The following is a 21,809-nucleotide window of genomic DNA, read 5'->3' as shown; positions in this document are numbered from 1 at the left end:
CCCTTGCAGGCGAGTTTCCTAGCTTAAAACATGCTGGGAGGCATGAGCTACGTTGTGTTCAAATTTCAGATTGTTTTGTCCAGCAAACCCCAGGACCCTCCCTCACCTTCCCCTTCCTCCACTAGGATGGGTGGGTCATGTCCAGATGGCAGACCCCATCCCTTTCACTCCAGATGGCAGCGTTTTTCAAGGAAGGCATGGTTGTTTCCCTTGTATCAGAGGGTGTGGCTTTGAAGGCCAGCAGATGGCGCTGTTGCAGAACAGAACTGTGGTTCCAACTGTCACAGGTGTGGCATGTACACAATAACTGGCACAGTTGTGACATGTACACAACAGGAGATGTGGAAACAGTATGGAAACCTGGCCGCATGCTAATGCGACGTTGTGTGAAAATTTCAAAGCAATCGGTCCAGTAGTTTGGAAGATTACCTGTCAGCAGAAAAACACACTGATAGATTTATATATAGATAGATTAATCCTCTTGTTTGTTTTGACATTTGTCACCTGGATATTTTCATATTAAGATGGGAAAAGGTTTTTCCCTATTACAACAATTAAAAAAGCCGGTGTCATGTACTCAGTAGTGAACATTTTAAAAATTAACCCTCTGTTAATTGATAGCAGAATTCCGATGCAGCATTAATCCGGCTTTGCTAAGATATTTATTTTTACATTTTGACTGATATTTTAGACAGCTCAATCCAGATTGATGTTTCAGTGGGTAGCTTGTTTTCATGCAGTCGTGTTCTCCAGCCTCTTTTTTATTTTTGGAAAAAAGATAAAATGGTGACGTTTTAACAGAGTTGGCTTGTTACACGTTTGGAAGTTTCTGGCGGTCCTAATTTCTCAACAAAATACTCCTTTGTGGTTTTGACTGCAGCTAGTCTGTCTGTAGGAGGTTGTTGCTGTGGCAACTGCTTCCAGGTTAATGTTTATTGCTCAGAAACATTCCTTTGGCCATTTGAAGTGCCTCATGTCAGGTGTGGCATGAACAAACATACTGATTTTTCATTGAAACGTACTGCCTTGGTCCAATGCCTGTTCTCAGTCTATAGGCCATTGGATTTCATGAAATCAGCTTGAACATTGTGAACATTTTTTGTTTGATTACACTTATTTAAGTTTTGTTTCAGTACTTAAAACCTCTGGGTACGTAATTGCATCTTGAAATATTTAACAGAAGTGCTTCTCAAACTTTTTGAAGAAGGACATGTTTCAAAGCCGCCCAGTGATTTAACTTTACACTTGATAAACTGTTATTATAAGTGACTAGCGGGCCCAGCCACGCATTGCTGTGGCAATTGTCCTTCTCATCACCGTCCGCAACCCACACAGATGTCCATGCAGGTCCAATGATCCCCAGCATAGCCTTTTGGGGTGGTCAAATGGAATTCCTCTTTCCCTTTTCAATGCACATCATTATATGGTGCTGTCTTGTTTTTTTAGTATAAGGCAACCCTTCCCATTCCACAACAGAACTGTCCAGAGTGCGAATCCCGCTGTCCATGAGGCTGGTTGACATGCACAGTCCTGGCTTGGGGAAGGCAGAACTGGGGCAAGGAGGCTATCCCAGTCAGGCAGCAGAGGCAGGGTGGTGAGGCGCTCAGATCGAGGCCAGCTCCCTGGGTTCTTAAAGGGCCATGTGCAAAAGAAGCGGAGCTGGTAGTGTTGGTTCGCCCCCCCACCCCCCACCCCGCGGATTTTCTTGGAAGAAAAAGGCAAACTCCAGCTCGCTTTTAGTAAAAGAGCTGTGGTGAATATGGGTGAGGAAGTGGGTAAGTGGTGGTGGATGTGAGGGAGGGCAGAGTGAGGTGTGTGAGGATGAGCTGGATGTGTATTGTGTGGTAGCAGTGGGTGAGGCACAGAGAGTGAAAGTTACCTGTGTGTGAGAGGGGGGAGCCCCACCTGACGTCTTACATGGCAAAGTGTGTATGTGTTTCACTTCCACTTGTATTACCTAACAGTATTGCCTATTTACTGTTTTCACTGGTCATCTCTGCCCATCTGCACAAACATTCTAAGCCCTCGGGCCACAGACAGACAGGCTGCACAAACATTCTAAGGGTGACAGTTGAACACAAACAGCTTCATGGCCTGGTGCGCCAGGAAAAAGACGTTTTAAGTGGCTCAGGTGATTTGGAGGTCTGATTACCTGCCCGCAACAGGGAGGGACGTCCTGTGAAAATTTGGGGGCGATCCATCCAGCAGCTTCTGAGGGAGACCATCAGGGACAAACACACTGTTAAATTTTTATATATATAGATTACAGCCGCCAGGTTGTTATATGCTCAAATGTGGAAAGATCACAGAATGCCTTAATCAGAAGGTTGGAAATTTAAACTAATTGATTTTGCAGAAACGGATAAGCTATAGTCTTTGATAAGCAATCAAAGTTGGGGACTGTATGCAGAAACTTGGGAACCTTTAATATCTTACCTAAAAGTAAGGTATCCTTTATTACCTGTCTCAGGCGTTGTGGTGCAGGCAACACGTAAGCAAATTAGATGGAACATATTTTTTGATGAATCAACAGTTAAGTTAAAAAGTATTATAGCATTTGTTTCTCCTTTGCTTCATAATTTAAAGATTATTCTTTTCAATAAGCATGAAAAACCCAAAAGATCAGCAAAGACAAGCTTAATTTATATCTCAAGTTTTCCAGTAAGTCTTAAGTTAAATGAAGGAAGATTTGTTTTGGGCAAAAATTGGAAGTCTGTGTTAATTAGAAGTGTCAATGTATGTGCTTTATTGGTTAATTTGTCTGGATGTAAACAGGAATCAAATGCTTCATTTTAATTTTGCTATTCAATAAAGGTTTTGAAATCCATCAGGAAAAAAAAACAACTAGACTTTTTTCCTCTCCCTGACAAAATATGCAAGTAACACTGAACAAAGTTATACAAAGTTCAGTATCTAATCTGGAGGAACCGGGTTTGATTCCCAGCTCTGCTGCCTGAGCTGTGGAGGCTTATCTGGGGAATTCAGATTAGCCTGTGCACTCCCACACACGCCAGCTGGGTGACCTTGGGCTAGTCACAGCTTCTCGGAGCTCTCTCAGCCCCACCAGAATGATTGCAGAATGGTATTTTCTAGAACTTTGATACCCAAGATACTCCCCCCCCCCCCCATTAAAGTTGAAGGCACACATCACACTTACACTATGACACTTTTACTTTGAAAAGAAACTGAAGTACTGTACCATTTTAATAATTTTTTTCTGGGGGACATTGAATTGAGATATGCTTCCATGATTGCTTTGAATCAAAGTGTATTGTAAATGATACTGTGAAACATTCAGGTAATTTGTTCTCTTCTTTTAGAGTGTTTTCAAGAAAGTGAGCATCTGAAAGAAAGCTTGAAATGTTGCCTACTACATCTCTTTGGAGCGATTATAGCTGGCGGGCAGGTAAGCATAGGCTGTAGAGGAGGAGAAAGAACGCTCCGCGGTAAAACACTTTTTTATATGCAGAAGATCGACGGTTCAGTCCCCGGCATCTTCATTTAAAAGGATCAAGTAGTAGCTGTTAAGAAAGACTGAGACCATGGAGAATACCTGCCAGTCTGAGTAGACAGACTTATCTGAGTTGGTGTAGAGCAGGGGTCTTCAACCTGCGGCCCTTCCAGATGTTCATGGACTACAGTTCCCATCAGCCCCTGGCACCTTGGCCAATTGGCCACGGTGGCAGGGGCTGATGGGAATTGTAGTCCATGGACACCTAGAGAGCCGCAGGTTGCAGCCCCCTGGTGTAGAGCAACATCACGTATTCAGTGCTGAAAAATGTTAGTTGTCTAAAGTGGGATCTTACTGACTTTGTCTCTTTGTCTCTGAAGAATTTATTCCAAAAAGGAGCAACTATTTTTAAGGGGGGAAAAAACCTGGTTATCATTTATTATGCCCGACTGCAATATCATGTGTGAGGTGCTGCATGAAGACGTGAGGTTGTCGTCCACAAGAGCTGTGCCACAACACATGTGTTAATCTCTAAAGCTCCATAAAGACACCACCTTTGGAAACTTATGAATCAAGTTTCCTATTATTTATCTGCATGCTTGCCCTGTGTATATATGTATAACCTCCAATCTATATCTACCAGAATACTAAGAGCAGAAGTTTTAGTTAACAGTGGCGTAGGAGGTTAACAGTAGCAGCAGTGGCGTAGGAGGTTAATAGCTCGTGTATCTAATCTGGAGGAACCGGGTTTGATTCCCAGCTCTGCCACCTGAGCTGTGGAGGCTTATCTGGGGAATTCAGATTAGCCTGTACACTCCCACACACGCCAGCCGGGTGACCTTGGGCTAGTCACAGCTTCTCGGAGCTCTCTCAGCCCAACCTACCTCACAGGGTGTTTGTTGTGAGGGGGGAAGGGCAAGGAGATTGTCAGCCCCTTTGAGTCTCCTGCAGGAGAGAAAGGGGGGATATAAATCCAAACTCCTCTTCTTCTTCTTCTTAAAAATTACATTTTATTCTGTTTTTGTCACAGAGAATGAGTAAACCTTAAAGTGATGGTGTGGAAAATGCATATTCTGTTTCAAAGGTGAAGTAGATCTGGTTGCGCTTGAGCTCATGTATCACCTAGCAGATGGGATTTCAGTCATGCATAACAAGCAGAATGCACATTATACTTTGTTCCAAATAGATGGTCCTCTTTGCGGGGAGCAAAACATACATCAGTTGTTAGACTGAGTCAGTTGCTTGAGTAAATAAGCTAGCGCTATTGGATTCAAAGTGCAAATGCTGTGCCAGTATCTGGCACATTAAGCACAATGGACTTTGAGTGAAGAAGGATAGAAATATGCAAGTTTCATTGCCAAGAAATTGAGAAATGTGGGCAAGGAAAGGCTGGAAATGTGACAACCGCACCCTGCCTTCTAGTTCAGCCCGGTGCCGCATTTGGAGGTTTGAGACGGGCTTTGGGTCTGTTGTCCTCCCATTGTGGTGATGTATTAATGGCACATACAGACCGTCTAGCAAGAATAACTATCTGTGGATGGAATAAGCAGAGGATGAATTTCTCCCACAGGAATTCCAGTAGTGTTTTAAACAGCATTATTTGTACCAGAGGCATTTCAGATTTCAAGAGGTACGTGAAGTCTGAAAGAGGTTCTCAGATCTTAGCAAGAGGCAGAGATATGTGGAGCTGTTTCCTTTGTAAAATACTATGAACTTAACTTATCAATCTTATCCAGATAAAGCAGAATATTTTTTTAAAAAACTAATTTTTATTTTACAAAAAACAAACAAAAAAGAAGTAACAGACAACAAAGATACCGTGATAAATAAACAAGCATAAGCAAACTTGACAATCACACTAGTACTCACCATTTAAAAATATTTATAAGTGTACATATTGATTAATATAAACTTATCAAAATTAAGTGCTAAATGGATCTGCATTTATAATCTTATACACTTTATAATCTTATTAATAAATATAAACTAACATTAACTGGTGTACTGAATAGAAACAACCTTAGTTTAATAAGCAATCTGATTAATTTTAGCTACATTCTTAATGTTTATATTTAGAAAATAAATTAATAAACAAATACATATAATTATATATACATGAAACACTGTTACAATGACTCAAGAAGTCCTTATTCTAATCAGGTTATTAAAATGATATGTAAATATACTTGGCTTGCAGTTATCTATTAATATGTATATATAAAAGAAAAATATGCAATATGCTTAAATATTTAAACAGTTACTTTGTAAATAATTATGTATAAGTAAGTCTTTCCATCATGTGATACATAGAATACAATTGCCATTTCTCTTTGAATTCATGTTCTGGTCTTTTATTTACAAAATGTACCGATAAATAGGGCTTTTAATCAGCACAAATGGGGATTAAATTGGACTGTATGTATAATTAGGGCTATGCTTAGATAACTGAGTTTGAATTTAATTTAGTACATCTGATTGATAAGGCTTTTATCCGGATTTTAAATTTAAATTGTATTTTTGTGGTTTTTAACATTAATATTTATGCATGTATATCCCTTTGGAATCACTCTGGCCAATGACTGTCCATAAATATTCATTATTATTACAAAATTGGTCCGTTTGGCCATGTTGAAATGCTCTCTCTTTTTGTCTTCCCCATTTTCTCGATAAAGCAGTATGTTCAAAATGGCTGTAAATGTCTGATTATATACCTTTTAAAAAAAGATACTGATGCAGTACTCTGATATTGGGGGCGGGGTTTCCATTGGCGACTTTAGAGAAATGCCCTTCAAGCGATATCTCCTGCCACCATGGAAGTCCTGATGCGGGTGTTAGCAGACTGTGACATGTGGGGCAACAGAGACCCGGACGAAGTGAGCCGGAAGGCGGAGCTGACTCTGAAGTGCCTGACGGAAGTGGTGCATATTCTTCTGACCAGCAGCTCTGATCAGCGGCAAGTGGAAACCAGCACCATCCTGGAGAACTACTTCAAGCTGCTCAACTCTGACCACGCTGCTTTGCCTAATTCGAGGCGGTCCAGGCAGTGGGAGAGCAGGTTCATAGCACTACAGATTCAGATGCTGAGTAAGTAGCATAATACCCTTTGAGGCAAGGATCTGCAACTTGTGGCCCTAGAGCTGAATGTCGCCGAGTGCAGAGCCAAATAAGTCCCTTACAAATCAAACAAAATCCTTAAGATATTCTGAAATGATAGAGTAACCTGTCTGTGAAGGGAAGGGCAGGCAAAGGTTTTTATGCAACTGAAGGGGTTCTTGCAGAAGATTTACAGAAAGGCAAACGATGAAAATCAACAGCTGCCAGCAGTCCGAGTGTGAAATATCCCAGTGCCTTAAAACAATTGAGCGGGTTGCTACTTCATATAGTGCATATATAATTCTGGATATTATCTGAAGATGTGGATCGTTAAATGCGCTTTAATTATAAACATTGCTGCCCCCTGCTTTGTGGGATGCGAGGAGGGCTTGCAGTGTTTCCATTGGATTTGCTGCCCTTGGGGAACGTCAACCTGGCTTACTTGCCCTAACATCCAATCATTTTTTAACTCATAAGAAGTAATCGTTTCTAAAACAAAACTGCTTTGTAATTCTAAGGGGAAATTTGGGCCCCTTCCGCACGTGCAGAATAATGCACTTTCAATCCGCTTTCACAATTGTTTGCAAGTGGGTTTTGCTATTTCACACAGTAAAATCCAGCTGCAAAGTGCATTGAAAGTGGATTGAAAGTGCATTATTCTGCATCTGTGGAAGGGGCCTAAGAGGTACATTTAGTCATCTTCCCAATTGATATTGAAATGCCCTTTAGTGGTATTAAGTTATTTTCTTTTTGCTTTGGTCCATCAGGATAGAGTCATTGTTTGAGAGGAGTAAGTCTACTTTCGCCCTGGAAAGGAAGGGATGTGGAAGTTTCCACTTCATATTGTGTGTGCGGGGGACTCATAGAGTAGCTCCATTTAGATTTTTAGACACCCCAGAGCTGAAGATGCTGAGCTGGGCGGATATATATTAAATATATACATAAACATGGCCTATTTCACTCTGATCATCTACAGAGATGGGAGGATGGAGAGTGAAGAGAAAGTTTTTTTCTATATTGCAATCCTAAATTCTTGTGTATAACAGAATGACTTGCTTGCCATTTTTTAAAAAAACTGCATGTACCACTGAATGTACTTTAAAAGTAATTGGTGTAGTCCACTGTGGAGTTGCATCTTTCTAAATCCATTGTAGTCTAGGCGTTTTAGAAGATGGCAGTTCTATTTAGCACTGCACCATAAATATCTCCCTCTAAAAGATGCCATTTTAGAAGTTAGTTACATGACATACCAAGACGAGACCATCATTCTGAACAATAATGGCCATTACCGTGTTTCCCCGAATATAAGACAGTGTCTTATATTAATTTTTGCTCCCAAAGATGTGCTATGTCTTATTTTCAGGGGATGTCTTATTTTTCCTGTGTTCTGTTCGTCGGGCATGCTTCCAAACAAAAACTTTGCTATGTCTTACTTTCGGGGGATGCCTTATATTTCGCACTTCAGCAAAACCTCTACTATGTCTTATTTTTCGGGGATGTCTTATATTAGGGGAAACAGGGTAGTTGTTCTCAGCATCCCAGCCAATGCTGAAAATTTATGTTTTGCTTTCCCTTATTAAATAATTCCTGGCTTACAACCGCAGTTTCTGTTGGAAGCTTTTCGGCTTCCATGCTCCCACTGATAAATCGTCTGAGTTTTACAAGCAACACGCGTGACCTTAATTTCTCTTTTGATTTTGTTTGCAGATACCATCACCGCCATGTTAGATTGTGTGGACCGGCCGGTTCTGCAAGCCATTTTCCTTAACAGTAACTGCTTTGAACATCTCATCCGGCTGCTGCAAAACTGCAAGGTAAACAGAGTGTTGCTCTCCTGGAGAACACATTCCAGCTTTTTAAAGAGCTTAGTGTTCTAATGTCTGGAGCTGTACATTGTGATAAAATCTTTATCAGAACCATGGAGAAAACGGCTTCGTGTGAGAACGATTCTATCCCCAAGGGGTATCTTGTACTTCTTGAATGCTGTTAATGCTGTAAGTGCTTTCAAAGCTCCCATTTTGTACAGATGTGCATCTTGTGCTCCAGATGCACTTAAATTTATTATATGGCTGGCATCCCTGGCCTAGATGGCCAAGGCTGGCCTGATCCTATCAGATCTTGGAAGCTAAGCAGGATTGGTGAAAGTTAGTATTTGATGGGAGGCCACCAAGAAGTCCAGGTTCACGACACAGAAGCAGGCAGTGGCAAACCACCTCTGAACGAGACTTGCCTTGAAAATCCTATGGAGTCATCATAATGTGGTTGCAACTTAAGAACATAAGAACAAGCCAGCTGGATCAGACCAGAGTCCGTCTAGTCAGCACTCTGCTACTCGCAGTGGCCCACCAGGTGCCATTGGGAGCTCACATGCAGGATGTGAAAACAATGGCCTTCTGCTGCTGCTGCTGCTCTTGAGCACCTGGTCTGCTAAGGCATTTGCAATCTGAGATCAAGGAGGATCAAGATTGGTAACCAGAGATCGACTTCTCCTCCATAAATCTGTCCAAGCCCCTTTTAAAGCTATCCAGGTTAGTGGCCATCATCACCTCCTGTGGCAGCATATTCCAAACACCAATCACACATTGCGTGGAGAAGTGTTTCCACTGCTACACACACACACACACACACACACACACACACACACACACACACACACACACACACACACACACACACACAACTTAATAGGACTTTACACACACACACACACATTGCTGGCATGGCAGGCTGTGAATTGCAAGGATTACACACACACACACACACACACACACACACACACACACACACACACACACACACACACACACACACACACACACACACAGAGGACTTTACACACACACACACATATTGCTGGCATGGCAGGCTGTGAATTGCAAGGATTTCCTTTTATTTTCCCAGATGTCACATAGTTCTGTCAGTGTGTCTGTGGTTCTACATTAATCCCAGAAGTTGTGAATTGAATGATAAACTTGAGGTCTTCTTTCGACAGTTTTTTTCTCTCGGGCAGAGAATGAATGCTTTCTTTGGTCTATGCGGACATAACATAGTTTTGAGGATATGCGTTCTTACCTCCCCTCTGAAATTATTTAACTCATTATTCCTTCGTGGTTCTCCAACAACCATGGTTTAAACCTTCCTTGTGTTTTTGTGCAAACTATGGCTTCTTCATAACCATGCTTCTGTGATAATCCAGAATCTGAAGTCATGGTTTGAGGTGTCTTAGTGAACTTTTGTAAAGAGGAACCCGGTTGGCTTTCATGCAGCCTTCTGACAAGAATTAAAAAACACGAAAGGCACTGCCAACAAACCTAACCTGAGAAATCAGCAGTAGCTGAGCATACTCTAAACCTAGCCAGACATCGGTTCTTATTTGAAGATTCAGAAATTCTTGACGACTCCTCTAGCTACTATGTCAGACTACACAGGGAAACCATTGAAATGCACAAACACCAGGACAGTTTCAACAAAAAGGAAGAGAGTGTGAAAATTAACAAAAACCTGGCTACTAGTACTAAAAAAACCCAAACCCCCAAAACCAGAGACATTCAAAGGCAACTGCAAATGAACTGCACCAGCCACATGCTAATAATACAGTTGTAGATGCAGTTGTAAGTGTGATTGCAGATGCAATAGCAATGTAAACGAACTCCATCCAGACCCACGCAAATGGGCCTCATCCCCCTGTGAGGTGGACAGAATATATACCCCACCACTAAAGGAATTGCTTTACAAAATGATGCCCAGGGCAAGCCCCCTCCCAACAGCTGCTTCCCATCGCACCCAACAATTGTGCCCTCCCCCATCAGCTGCGCCCCCTAGTGCCCCCCTCCTGCTGCAAAGAACTCCTATGGTGCCTTTAAAATGCACCTAATTTCTATCAGGAATGTCAAGGTCGGCTAGACACTGGAAGCACAGACAAGGCCAGGGAGAGTGCGCCTATTGACTTAGTTTTTCATAGGCTGATTCCGCATGGGCCAAAAACAGCGGTGTGAAAATGGTGTGAAAACAGTATAAACCCCTTTGCACCGTTTTAAACCCTTTTACACCATTTTCACACTGTTTTCACACTGCTGTTTTTGGCCCATGCAGAATCAGCCTTAGTCAGGGCTATGTCTACCTTCAATATCTGCTCTTGGAATCATCCCCTGTTGATAACTTGGCTGTACTCAGTTTTTCTAGATAAGCATGCTTGAGTCATATTGTTTTGGCATTATTTTCAAGCAGTTCACTTAGCTTCTTATATAACACCTTAGAAAGAATCTTGTTTGTTTACACCAGCAAAGATTCAGCAGTGGTTAAGTCATGCTTTTGGGTAGTCGTCTTAACACAGAACGGAGAGAGAGAGCTTGCCCTGGAAGTTTAGTCCAAAGGCTGAGTCACACCTTTTCACCTGCTTTTCAGAAATAACAGGCATAGCTGAAGTTAAGAGCAAACACATTTTACTCTCTGTAGTAACATGTTGCACATCAGAAGGAATGGCACAGTAAAATTTCGAATGATCAGCTTGCAATGGCAAATTGGACCTTGTATCCTGTGGCATTGTTTCCATATACTACCCTAGGGGCCTCCAGCTTGTTTTTGGTGCCCATCAGGTGTTTTCAGAAGGTAGGTGGGCAGGTGGGGCTCTTGGACAGCCATGCTTCTGGTTGGCCACTTGAAGATCTGATTGGCTATGTCAGGGGTCTGCAACCTGCGGCTCTCCAGATGTTCATGGACTACAAACCCCATCAGCCCCTGCCAGCATGGCCAATTGTAGTCCATGAACATCTGGAGAGCCGCAGGTTGCAGACCCCTGGGCTATGTAGATTAAAATAATGCTGTTTCAGCAGCTGTTGCCACTACAGCGTTTTATCTTTCCAGCTCTCCTTTCCCAGTGTATTTTTAAATTACACCCCTTCTCCCCTACATTTGGGCGTTCTCTGTGTGTTTGACTCTGCCACTTTGTGGTTGCCCCCATCACTCTGTATCAGAATTCCAAAGGTGCTTACAGGCATAAAAAGATTGGGGACCCCATGCTTGTGTGTGCTGTAGCGAGAGACTGACAAACAGGTTACTGTAATTATTTTGATAGCAAGGGACAAGTAGCACAGAGATCCAAGAGTTTGGACTCCCCTCCTCCCAGCTTTCTAATGGGTTGCATACTTGTTTATTTTGTGTCAGTATCCCTCTAAGGCACAGGTGTCAAACTCGCGGCCCTCCAGATGTTATGGTCTACAGTTCCCATCATCCCCTGCCAGCATCAGGCTGGCAAGGGATGATGGGAACTGTAGTCCATAACATCTGGAGGGCCGCGAGTTTGACACCTGTGCTCTAAGGCCATGGTGGCGAACCTTTGGCGCTCCAGATGTTCTGGACTACAATTCCCATCAGCCCCTTCCAGCATGGCCAATTGTAGTCCAGAACATCTGGAGCGCCAAAGGTTTGCCACCACTACTCTAAGGCTTCCATACCGCTGCATGGAAGCTATCTCCCACTGAGTGGAACTGAGCCGCCAGCGAGAGCTCCCCCTATCCGGTGGCTACCCAGCCTGCGTGGTACCAGTACGGTGCCTCTGCAGACCGTTGTTTGGTGGTATTTGCTGAATGTCTCAAGGGCTCTTAGAACCCATGGAGGCGTTATGCAAAACTGGAACAGCCAGGACAGATTTTGCACTAGGAAAAACAAAAATCTTATCATGGTTACTCTTCCAGTCTAGTCCTGTGCACATTTAAAGGCGAATGTGGGCTTTATACATTCATTTCATTGTGCTGGAATTGCATTAATTATTCATCAAATAGGTAAAGAGGGTTGCCCCTTATGGGGCATATATGTAGATGCCCAAGGAGTGGAATATGAAGAGTCCCAGATGGAGGCATAAAATGTTTCTGCTGATTTTGTGCAACTGGTTCATTGGATGGTGTTTGAAGTTCCCCAGAGTAGCTGTGGGACATGAGTCACGGTCTCTGGTGAGAACCAGGGTCTTGAGGAGCCTTGAGCACATGAAGGGGTTCATCAGACACCCACAACATCCTGTGTGTGTTTGAATATCTTGACGCATATTCAGAATCGATAGCTTTTTTAAAATACAGGATTACTTTTGGAGAAGACCCTCAGTTCTTTGTCTTGCACACGCTTGTGTTCCAATGAATTCTGATCGTTCTGAGTTTTGAATCTGCTATGTAGGTGTTTTAATAAATAAGGAACTCCAATTCTTGTACAGTGGAACCTCGGTTTTCATTGGTAATCCGTCCGAAAAGAATCGATGAAAACCGAAACCGATGAAAACCGAGGCAAACCTTTCCATAGGAATCAATGCAAATCCAATTAATCCGTTCTAGGCACTCCAAAAAACATACCAAAAACACATTTTTTGGTGAATAAACATAGTGTTTAATGCTGAAAACAGTAACAAATAATAACATTAGGACCAGCTTCAGAGCCAGTGGACCAATGTTGCTCCAGAAAGCTGTCCAAAGAGGTCTGTTTCTGACGCCTCTTTAAGATTGGTCTGAAATGGGGCAAGACATTGTCATTAAACAAGTTGCAGACACGGCCTGCAACAGCTTTGTCCTGGTGATTTTTCTCCAGAAACCCCTGCACCTTACTGCAAATCGATGAAAACTGAGGCAAATCGATGAAAACCGAGACAAATATTTCACTGAAAGAATCTATGAAAACCGAAACCGATGAAAACTGAAGGCAATGTAAACCAAGGTTCCACTGTATTTCCTTTTATGCATTTGAACAATGTTTAATCGTTTTCTTTGTATTCTATTGATACCCTTGTGAGGTTGTTTCATAATATTGGCAGAATGGTTGTACAGCTGCTAAGATGTGAAGTCTCTGAAGACATTTTAGTGCTTTGCATGTGTGAGCAATTGTGTATGTGTGTTCTTGACAGCACTGGTTTTCTTTTCCTTTTTGTGCCATATGTCAGATATATTTGCTGAAGTCGCCACAAGAGTGCCTTTTGCTCATAAGTCTGTTTGAGGCCTTCTCTCAAGCAAACGGAAAAGATACGTTTTGCTTGGAGAAGCTGAACCTTCCTGCTGGTTGCTGCCATTACTATGCTGCTCTTCATTGTGAAGTACCCCTCAGTTGACTTGCGTAGAAGGGCAGTTGATTGGGAGAAGTATAGCACTCTCAATCTGTCAACCACAATTAAGAGACGTAGGCCGTTTCCGCATGGCCACGCTTGGGGGGTGCATTGGCATATGCAATGCTGACGCATCCCCCCTGGACCGTTCGCATGAACGGTCCCGGTAGGGGCGGGGAAGACGGCACAGCGCTGTGCTGTCGCCCGAACGCCTTCCCTTCCCTACGACCTTCTGGCGCGTTGCCCAGGCCAGGGGACACGCCCCCTGCTCTGCGCGACAGCTCAGGAGTCGCAGGGCACGGGGGGCGTATCCCCAGGCCTGGACAACGCTCCAGAAGGTCGGAGGGAAGGTAAGGCGTTCGGGAAAGGGGGGGATGGCGCCTTCGAACGGCAGCGGCTGGAAGCCGCTGTTTCTGAAATACCTCGCCCAGGGAGCAAGGTTTGAAAACACCGGCTTTGCACCACTCGGGGGTTGCCATGCAAACCCCTCCCTAGGGACGCTGTTTTTAGTGTCCCTGTGTCGCTGTATTCCGCGTGTGCGGAAACAGCCTAAGAGTGGACCATTCAGCTTGTTCACATCCTTTCTTGATCAGTGACCTTAAGCTTGGTTATGTATGTATATGTTCTAGCTCTGGTTAATGCTAACCAGGGTTCCCATCTTAAATCAAGATTTGAAACTGAACTTTGATGTCGACTTGCAAACTCTGGTTACAAGGGAAGAGTTAAGTATTAGAATATTGGTGAGTGTGAGGGAGATCTGGCTGCAACGTGTCACCACATTGCGTACCAGGGTTGATGAGGCTGATCTGGCTGGCTAGGTGGATGTCCTTCTGCTGCCTCATCGCACCTTTTGTGTCCCTCCCAAAGCTGTGTGTTTGGTAGAACCATTCCAGATAGAAGAACTGTACCATCCTTTGGCGAAGGGCAGATGCACTCACCTGGTAGAACTTCTAAACAAACTTAAGAACATCAGTGGAATTGTATTCTTTAACTATGTTAAATTGGGTGGAAAATTTTACGCCAAAAGGGAGAGAAAAAAAGCATACGAATCTGTGGCCCACTTCTAATCTCTTAATGGCCGATTACCCACTGGTGTTTTGGCAAGAAATCTTGCAACGCGCCAGGAGAGGAGGCATGTCGGGGGAAAAATCTTGTCCCAATGTGCTTCCTCTTTGCAGTGCACCGAGAGAGGAGGTATGTCGGGGCAAGATTTCTTGTCCTGATGCAATTCCCCTTGCCCCGCATGTGCTTGCTTTCCGCGGAGAAAGCAAGAGCACGTCTGGCATGAATTTTCTCGCCAGAGCAGGGCGAGGGCAGGAACCAACCTGCAGTGCGTAATTGGCCAGTGATGGCTATAATATCAAGATATTGGGTTGGGTTCACTCCTATCACTCCCTGCCTCTAAGTTACATCCTTTGGCTGTCCTATGCAGAAATCGTCCTTCAGTGGAGGAAGATTTCCTCTAACAGAGGGAAATCTTCTGTATTGGAGGAGGACTTGGTGTAGGGGAACCACAGGATCCATTATATTTATATTAGCCCACTGACCCAACATGCATGCAAAAACTATATAAAACCTTCTTGTCCAGCTGACTTATTAACACTGTGCAGTTTCTCTTTTTAATTTGCGAAAAAGGGGACGCGGCTCTCCAGGTCTTAGCGTTTCCCTTTTTATGTCTCCATAAACCAAGGATGTCCAACTCTGGTGCCCCAGAGGTTTATGGACTACGATTCCCATCAGCCCCTGCTGTAAGCACTGCCAATCTCCTGCCTTTGCAGTTTGCATCTATCAAGTGCACGTCCAACAGCAGAAACAATCTGGTGATAATTTAGCTACGGAAGGTTTTAGGGGGGGAAAGAAAGACTTTTGTTTGTCACAGCTGTGATGTTTATTCACTGGTAGTCCGTTGCAATATTTCACCGCTGCCTCTGTGGTAGCGGCTGGAGGCCAAGTATTTAACCCACCTATTTTCCGTTCTTCTTATCTTTCATTTTAACAGCTCTTTTTATGTGCTAACAATAAGGTGGTACACAAGAATGAGAAAGAACTTGCCAACCAGTTACTGACAGAAATGAATCAGGAACAGGTATCTCCTGCGAGCCTGCGTTTTTCTGTAGTTGAAGCCGAGGCACAGCGGCGATTGGTGGGGTGGGCCGCTTCCTGTACTTCTCCTCATCTGCCTTCCAGCAGTATTTCGATAAATTCTGATTTGCGCCCAGACCAATACCGAATCTGGAATTCTTATTGTTTTCAACGAAGCAAAAGTCACCATTATTTTTAAAGGTGCCTCAAGGCTTCAATCGTCTACTACGCTTCCATTTATCTTGTTTTCAAACAGAGGAGGTTGAAGTACAGGAATGAAACTCCTCTTTCAATACTATCAAACATGGTGATGATTTATTAGAGTTCCCCCCCCCCCTTTCTCCCTGCGCCTTCTTCCTTGTCTAAGCACTGTGGTGTGTTGGGCTCTAGGGCTTTGTGGAATCTGTGTGGTTGGATTTGATGTCTTGATTCTGTTGCCAAAAATTATTTTTTTTACAAAAAAATTACGTGAACAATGGACAGACTGAATCTGGGAGGTTGGAAGCGACTGGCGTGATCCTTTTTGTTTCCTTCGGCATCTTGAGAAGGCAAAATGCCAGTTCTTGTCTTGTTCGTTTAGAAAAGAGGTGAAAACTTATTATGTTAATAATGGATTGATTTTGCAAAAAAAAGAAAAAAGAAAAGAAATGAAGTAAATTTTTTTTAAAAAAGATTGATCGTCATTTAAAATTGTTGAACAGGAGAAAATAATACACTCGTGAACCCCAAATTCTTCTTAAATTAATCTATTAATAGCCAATGTGATGGTCTTTACCAGACATGGTTCATTTTTTGCTCCTTTTTTGGCTTTATTGCATGAGATGCTCTTGGTTTCCAATAAATCACTGGACAGGTTCACGAATCCGCCTACTGATTCAGTGGCAAAATATTCCCAGACTTAAGTAGCATCATTGGCTGCCAGTACTATGAAGGAATGGAAAATAATAGGGGATTTGCAATTCTTTAGCGATGAGAGACTCTTGGGATTAGCAGTTTGTCAAAGAAGACTGTGCTGACCCAGCTCTCAATTTCCATATTTGGGGAGCGGGGCAGGGGGGAAATAGGAAGGCTATCATGTGCTATAACATGCACTGAGGACTGTCCCAGCACTTACCCCCAAGTCCCGTCAGGAATTGATTTCCAGGAAACTGGATAGTCATCCATAGAGTCCATGGCTTTTTCCACACATGCAGAATAATGCACTTTCAAACTGCTTTCAGTGCTCTTTGAAGCTGTGCGGAATAGCAAAATCCACTTGCAAACAGTTGTGAAAGTGGTTTGAAAACACACTACTCTGCATGTGTGGAAGGGGCCCATGTTTTGTTTTTGTTTAGCTCCCTCCCTCTTGAGATTGTCCATTCACAGCATGAGCTGTTCTGTCAATCGAAACTGTCTTAATGGGTACTTGTGAATGCTATTTCTCTTCCTCTTTTAGAAATACGTGGCTACTTTTTTCTCCTGTCTTCTCTTTTGTAGGTTATGGTGTCATAAGTACGTGCCTTGGGTGGGGGGGAGGGGAGATGATTGGGGCGGCATGCTAATGTTTTTATCTTGGGAAGGAAGCCCAGGGCGGGGTGTGGCCTTCAAGGGATGAGCGTGTCATGTGTGAATGCGTTTGTGTAGTCACATCTTTCCATCTTGTATTCTTTTCAGGTGTTTGAGGGGCAACTTGACCGCTTGGCGGTCTCTGCCATACAAGCTCTTACAGCAGTGATGCTCAAATCTCCAGCTGCTAAGGTAAGAAAGGTTTTCTTAAAGGCTAACATGAAAAGCTGTGCTGTCAATATTCTATATATTCTGACTATCTATCGCTTCCTGCTCTGACCAGGATGGGTTAAGTTAATCTGATCTCTCAGATCTCAGGAGTTAAGCAGCGTAAGCCCTGGCGAGTACAGCTATCCCTTCCACATTCTGGGGGGACGTGGTGCCCCCCCACGATCTGGAAATCTGTGTATTGTTTTTTGGCCTTCCATTTGTACCAGAGAAGGAGTCTGAATTTTTTCTTTCACAAGAAATTGTGTACGTTTATGGTATGAAAGATATATTACATATTTTATGCATTTCTGAGTTTCTAAACGTTTTCTGTATTGTCTTCCGGCTTTTGCGTGGCATCTCCTGCTCCTGCAAAACTCCAAAGAAATTTCCCATTTAATTTCTTATCCCAACCTGCAATATATTAAAACTGCGATGGGGAAAGTTGCGATGTGGAAAGTATAACTGGACTTCATTGGTTCTCAGCCTTTTCCCACTTGCGTACCCGTTGGCCACCCAGTTCCCTAAAACTGTATCCCTACGTTAGCAAACTCATTATCTAATTTTTTACATATTCCCCCAAACATGTACCCCTGGAGGTGCACGTACCCCATGTTGAGAACCACTGCTGTAATTGAATGGGAGATCACCCCGGAAGTCTAGAGTTGTTACACAGAGGCAGGCAATGTGACACCTCCTCTGAATTTTTTTTGCGTTGGAAACCTTACAGGGTCACCATAAGTTAATAGTGACTTGATGGCATTTTCCACTTCCACCTCCAGCTTTCCGCAGTCTCAATCAGAAGTCTTTCCTAGCTTAGCCTCACAGATACCTGTTTAGCTGAAGATGTAGAGAGGAGATTGGAACTGGGGCATTGGCTCAGCTGTCGAGCATCTGCTTGGCATTCAGATGGCCCCAGACCGAACTGGCGTGTCCAGTGAAATGGATCCACTAGGGCAGGGGTGGCGAACCTAGAGGCTGATGGGAATTGTAGTTCATGAATACCTGGAGTGCCATAGGTTCACCACCACGGCACTAGGAGGTGATATAGAAGACTTCTCTGCTTAAGAGAGTTTAAGTTAGTGGTTCTCAACCTTCCTAATGCCGCAACCCTTTAATACAGTTCCTCATGTTGCGGTGACCCCCAACCCTAACATTTATCCATTTTACAGATGGGGAACACTGATGCAGAGAATCTTAGGCGACCCCTGTGAAAGGGTCGCTCGACCCCCAAAGGGGTCCCGACCCCCAGGTTGAGAACCACTGGTTTAAGTAGATGATAACAATCTTGACAGACCAAGGGTCTGATTCAACTTCATGCGTTCAAGTGATCTTCCATGTTCCAACCACGTGATCTTCCACGGAGCCACAGCCAGTCTCCAAACTCCTGTCATCTTGTTTTTCTTACATCTCTTTCAACACAAGCACATTCATGATCTTTTTTTCTCCCTATAAATGCTCATTAGGCTCCGGAAACGATCTCAGAGACTTCAGTGTTCTATACTTAACTCCACAGGGAAACTCCCTGGGGGCTTTGCCCCAGCGTAAAGAGTCTAGCATGCAACCTTATCCTTCTCAGTGGGTTCTTAGCGTCGAATAATGGCAGCACTGTTTAGCCCTTGCTTCAACTATGCGCTTAGCGGCAGAATCAATGTTTCATTCAGGTTTTATGGATTAAAGTTTTGAGAGTTTTTGGAACACTGCAACTTTTTCTCGTAGCTTTTGCTGAAGCCTTCATAGGCATGAAAGTGTGGTAAATGTTGCTGTAGCTAGAAGAAAACCATGCAAGTATCAAAAAGGTTTTAAATTTTTTTATAATATGGTCTTATGACAATTTTAAATCTAAACCTGGTCATTTTAATAGAATTTGCTTGAGAAAGGCCATATATTTGTTCGTTGCTTACACGCTTTGTAACTTTTTATTTCTTAGGAAGTGTTTAAGGAACGTATCGGTTATGCTCATATATTTGAAGTCCTCAAATCCATGGGTCAGCCTTCACGGGAATTGCTTGAAGAGCTTATGAATATGGTGAGAGAGAAATACTTATTCTGAGCTTCTTATTTAGAGAGGTACTAACTGGAATAGATTGCTGACTCAGACGTCAGAATTCAACCTACCCTGTTTGTATTTTTCTTCGAAATTCTTTAAAGTTAATGACTTTGTTACATTTTCTCTTGTTGGAGATTGTCCCAAGCAGCATGGTGCAGAATACTCCCAACAGGATATTAATTACCACAAGTTGTTTTCTTCTTGTACAAAAGGGAAAAAAAATACTCTCAGTGTACCCCAGAAACTGGCTTTACTCATTGGGAGTAGGTAAGAACATAAGAACTAGCCTGCTGGATCAGACCAGAGTCCATCTAGTCCAGCACTCTGCTACTCGCAGTGGCCCACTAGGTGCCTTTGGGAGCTCACGTGCAGGATGTGAAAGCAATGGCCTTCTGCTGCTGCTGCTCCCGAGCACCTGGTCTACTAAGGCATTTGATATCTCAGATCAAGGAGGATCAAGATTGGTAGCCATAGATCGACTTCTCCTTATTAGGAGGTATTAGGAGATCCTTCTGAAGCAACGTAAGAGCAATATGACAGAGGATGGGAGAGATCCTTCAGGGTTTTCAAGCAGTGGTTGAATAGAAACCTGGCGGGAACGTTCTAGCACTGAATTTCCTGATTTGATCAGGGACTGGACTAGATGGCCCTTTAGGGACCCTTCCAATGATGATTCTGTGTCTAGAAAAGCTAGCATATGGTTGAAAATAGTCACAAATCATTACCATCTTAGCTACAATGGTTTTTTAATAGAACTGTCACTTTTATAACATGAATCCAATTATTATTGGTTACAGAATGTGCCTCTGTAGTACTATCATAATGAAATAGTGTGCATTTGTTTGTAGTACATGTGATAGTTTGCAGCATATTTTGATAATATTACTGTTACCAGTTAAATATTCATCAGGAGCCATTTGTGAATAGCACACAATCAATCGGGGCCAGTGGTGCAAATGGGTAATTTTAGGCTCTGGAACTTACCATGCAAATCCTAAGCAGGTCTACTCAGAACCTGACTCAGGTCTATTCATTGGGACTTACTCCCAGGAAAATATTCCTGGAATTGCACTGCTAACGATCTTCGGTTCCCTGCCCCCTTTACACACTACTGTATACTTCAAATATAAATCAACAATCTTTGGGGACCACCAACAGAGTTCATGAGCTGGGTCTCTGTATTTCTACCCCAAAAGATGCCTTTGGCCCCTTCTGCACACACAAAATAATGCGTTTTCAAACCACTATCACAACTGTTTGCAAGTGGAATTTGCCATTCCGCACAGCTTCAAAGAGCATTGAAAGCAGTTTGAAAGTGCATTATTCTGCATGTGCGGAATGAGCCACTCTCTGGGATAAGCAGTTATTCCGCATAGCAGTACATGTTGTTGTTGTTCACCACTACCACCCTGCTGCTTATGTGCGGGTTTATTGTGTCCGGGTCGCAGCTGGGGATCCCAGGTTCCCACCTGGCATCCTGGGAGCTTTAGGGGCAGGGCAAGGGGCGGACATGATTTTGCATTACATGTCGATGTTGCATTGAGGTGAAAACTTGGATGCGAACACATCAGCCAATGCTTTGGAAACTCTATGGTCCTTTCCACTCCCACGGCTCTTTAAAGACTAATAGATTTATTGTAGCAAACATTCTGCTGGCTCGTGCCACTTTGTCAAATGCATGGCGAGCTGCCGCCAGTTGGCAGATATCTGCGTGTGTGGGGCCAGAGAAATTTGAAAAAGGAAAAAAAAAAGGCAAACAGTAGAGCCACGAAATATAAAAGGTGGATTTGTTTGCAAAGCCATAATGTGTACAAGATAAGAGCAGTCTTATCTTTTCAGCTTGGGTGTGTTTGGACTGTGTACGGAAATGTCACTCATTTGCTGCCGCCCTTCTGTTTCATGGATTCTTGACCTTACCATTTACAATGCTCAGTAGCTGTTTGCCAGCTGAAAGACAGCAGGTCACGCCTCTGAAGAAATGGGCGATGGCCCTTGGAAAGCATTTGGAGAGTGAAGGGTTTCCAACTGCCATGTTTAGACAGAGTAGCATTAACACCTTCCTCATCTGTCAAGAGCTGGGGTATGACCTTCGAGTCCTCCTTATCCATAGAGGCCCAGGTCAGAGTGCAGCCAGGGTGACCTTTTTCATCTACAGCAGGCCAGACAGTTGGCCTCCTACTTCTGCTGTTCGAACCTGACCACAGCGGTCCATGTAACTGTCACCTCCAGGCTAGATTGCTGTAACTTGCCCTATGCAGGCCTGCCCTAGAGGCTGATCCAGAAGTCAGAATTGGTCCAGAACC

General features: G+C 43.4%; 1 protein-coding gene across 4 annotated transcripts in view; it reads left to right on the top strand.

Moving 5' to 3' along the window:
- The window catches only part of NBEAL1 (neurobeachin like 1), a 155,157-nt gene that overhangs the window by 56,755 nt on the left and 76,593 nt on the right, over nucleotides 1-21,809 (top strand). For 3 of the 4 annotated variants that reach the window (XM_048484982.1, XM_048484983.1, XM_048484981.1), the window contains exons 8-13: nucleotides 3,321-3,406; nucleotides 6,229-6,535; nucleotides 8,252-8,358; nucleotides 15,622-15,708; nucleotides 17,358-17,441; nucleotides 19,387-19,485. In XM_048484982.1, coding sequence (XP_048340939.1) covers nucleotides 3,321-3,406; nucleotides 6,229-6,535; nucleotides 8,252-8,358; nucleotides 15,622-15,708; nucleotides 17,358-17,441; nucleotides 19,387-19,485 — 770 coding nt within the window. The remainder of the gene's footprint in view (nucleotides 1-3,320; nucleotides 3,407-6,228; nucleotides 6,536-8,251; nucleotides 8,359-15,621; nucleotides 15,709-17,357; nucleotides 17,442-19,386; nucleotides 19,486-21,809) is intronic. The other variant, XM_048484984.1, reaches the window with a different exon arrangement.

This window comes from Sphaerodactylus townsendi, linkage group LG02, assembly GCF_021028975.2.
Source record: "Sphaerodactylus townsendi isolate TG3544 linkage group LG02, MPM_Stown_v2.3, whole genome shotgun sequence".
NCBI lineage: Eukaryota > Metazoa > Chordata > Lepidosauria > Squamata > Sphaerodactylidae > Sphaerodactylus > Sphaerodactylus townsendi.
This window is presented reverse-complemented; position numbering and strand designations above follow the sequence as displayed.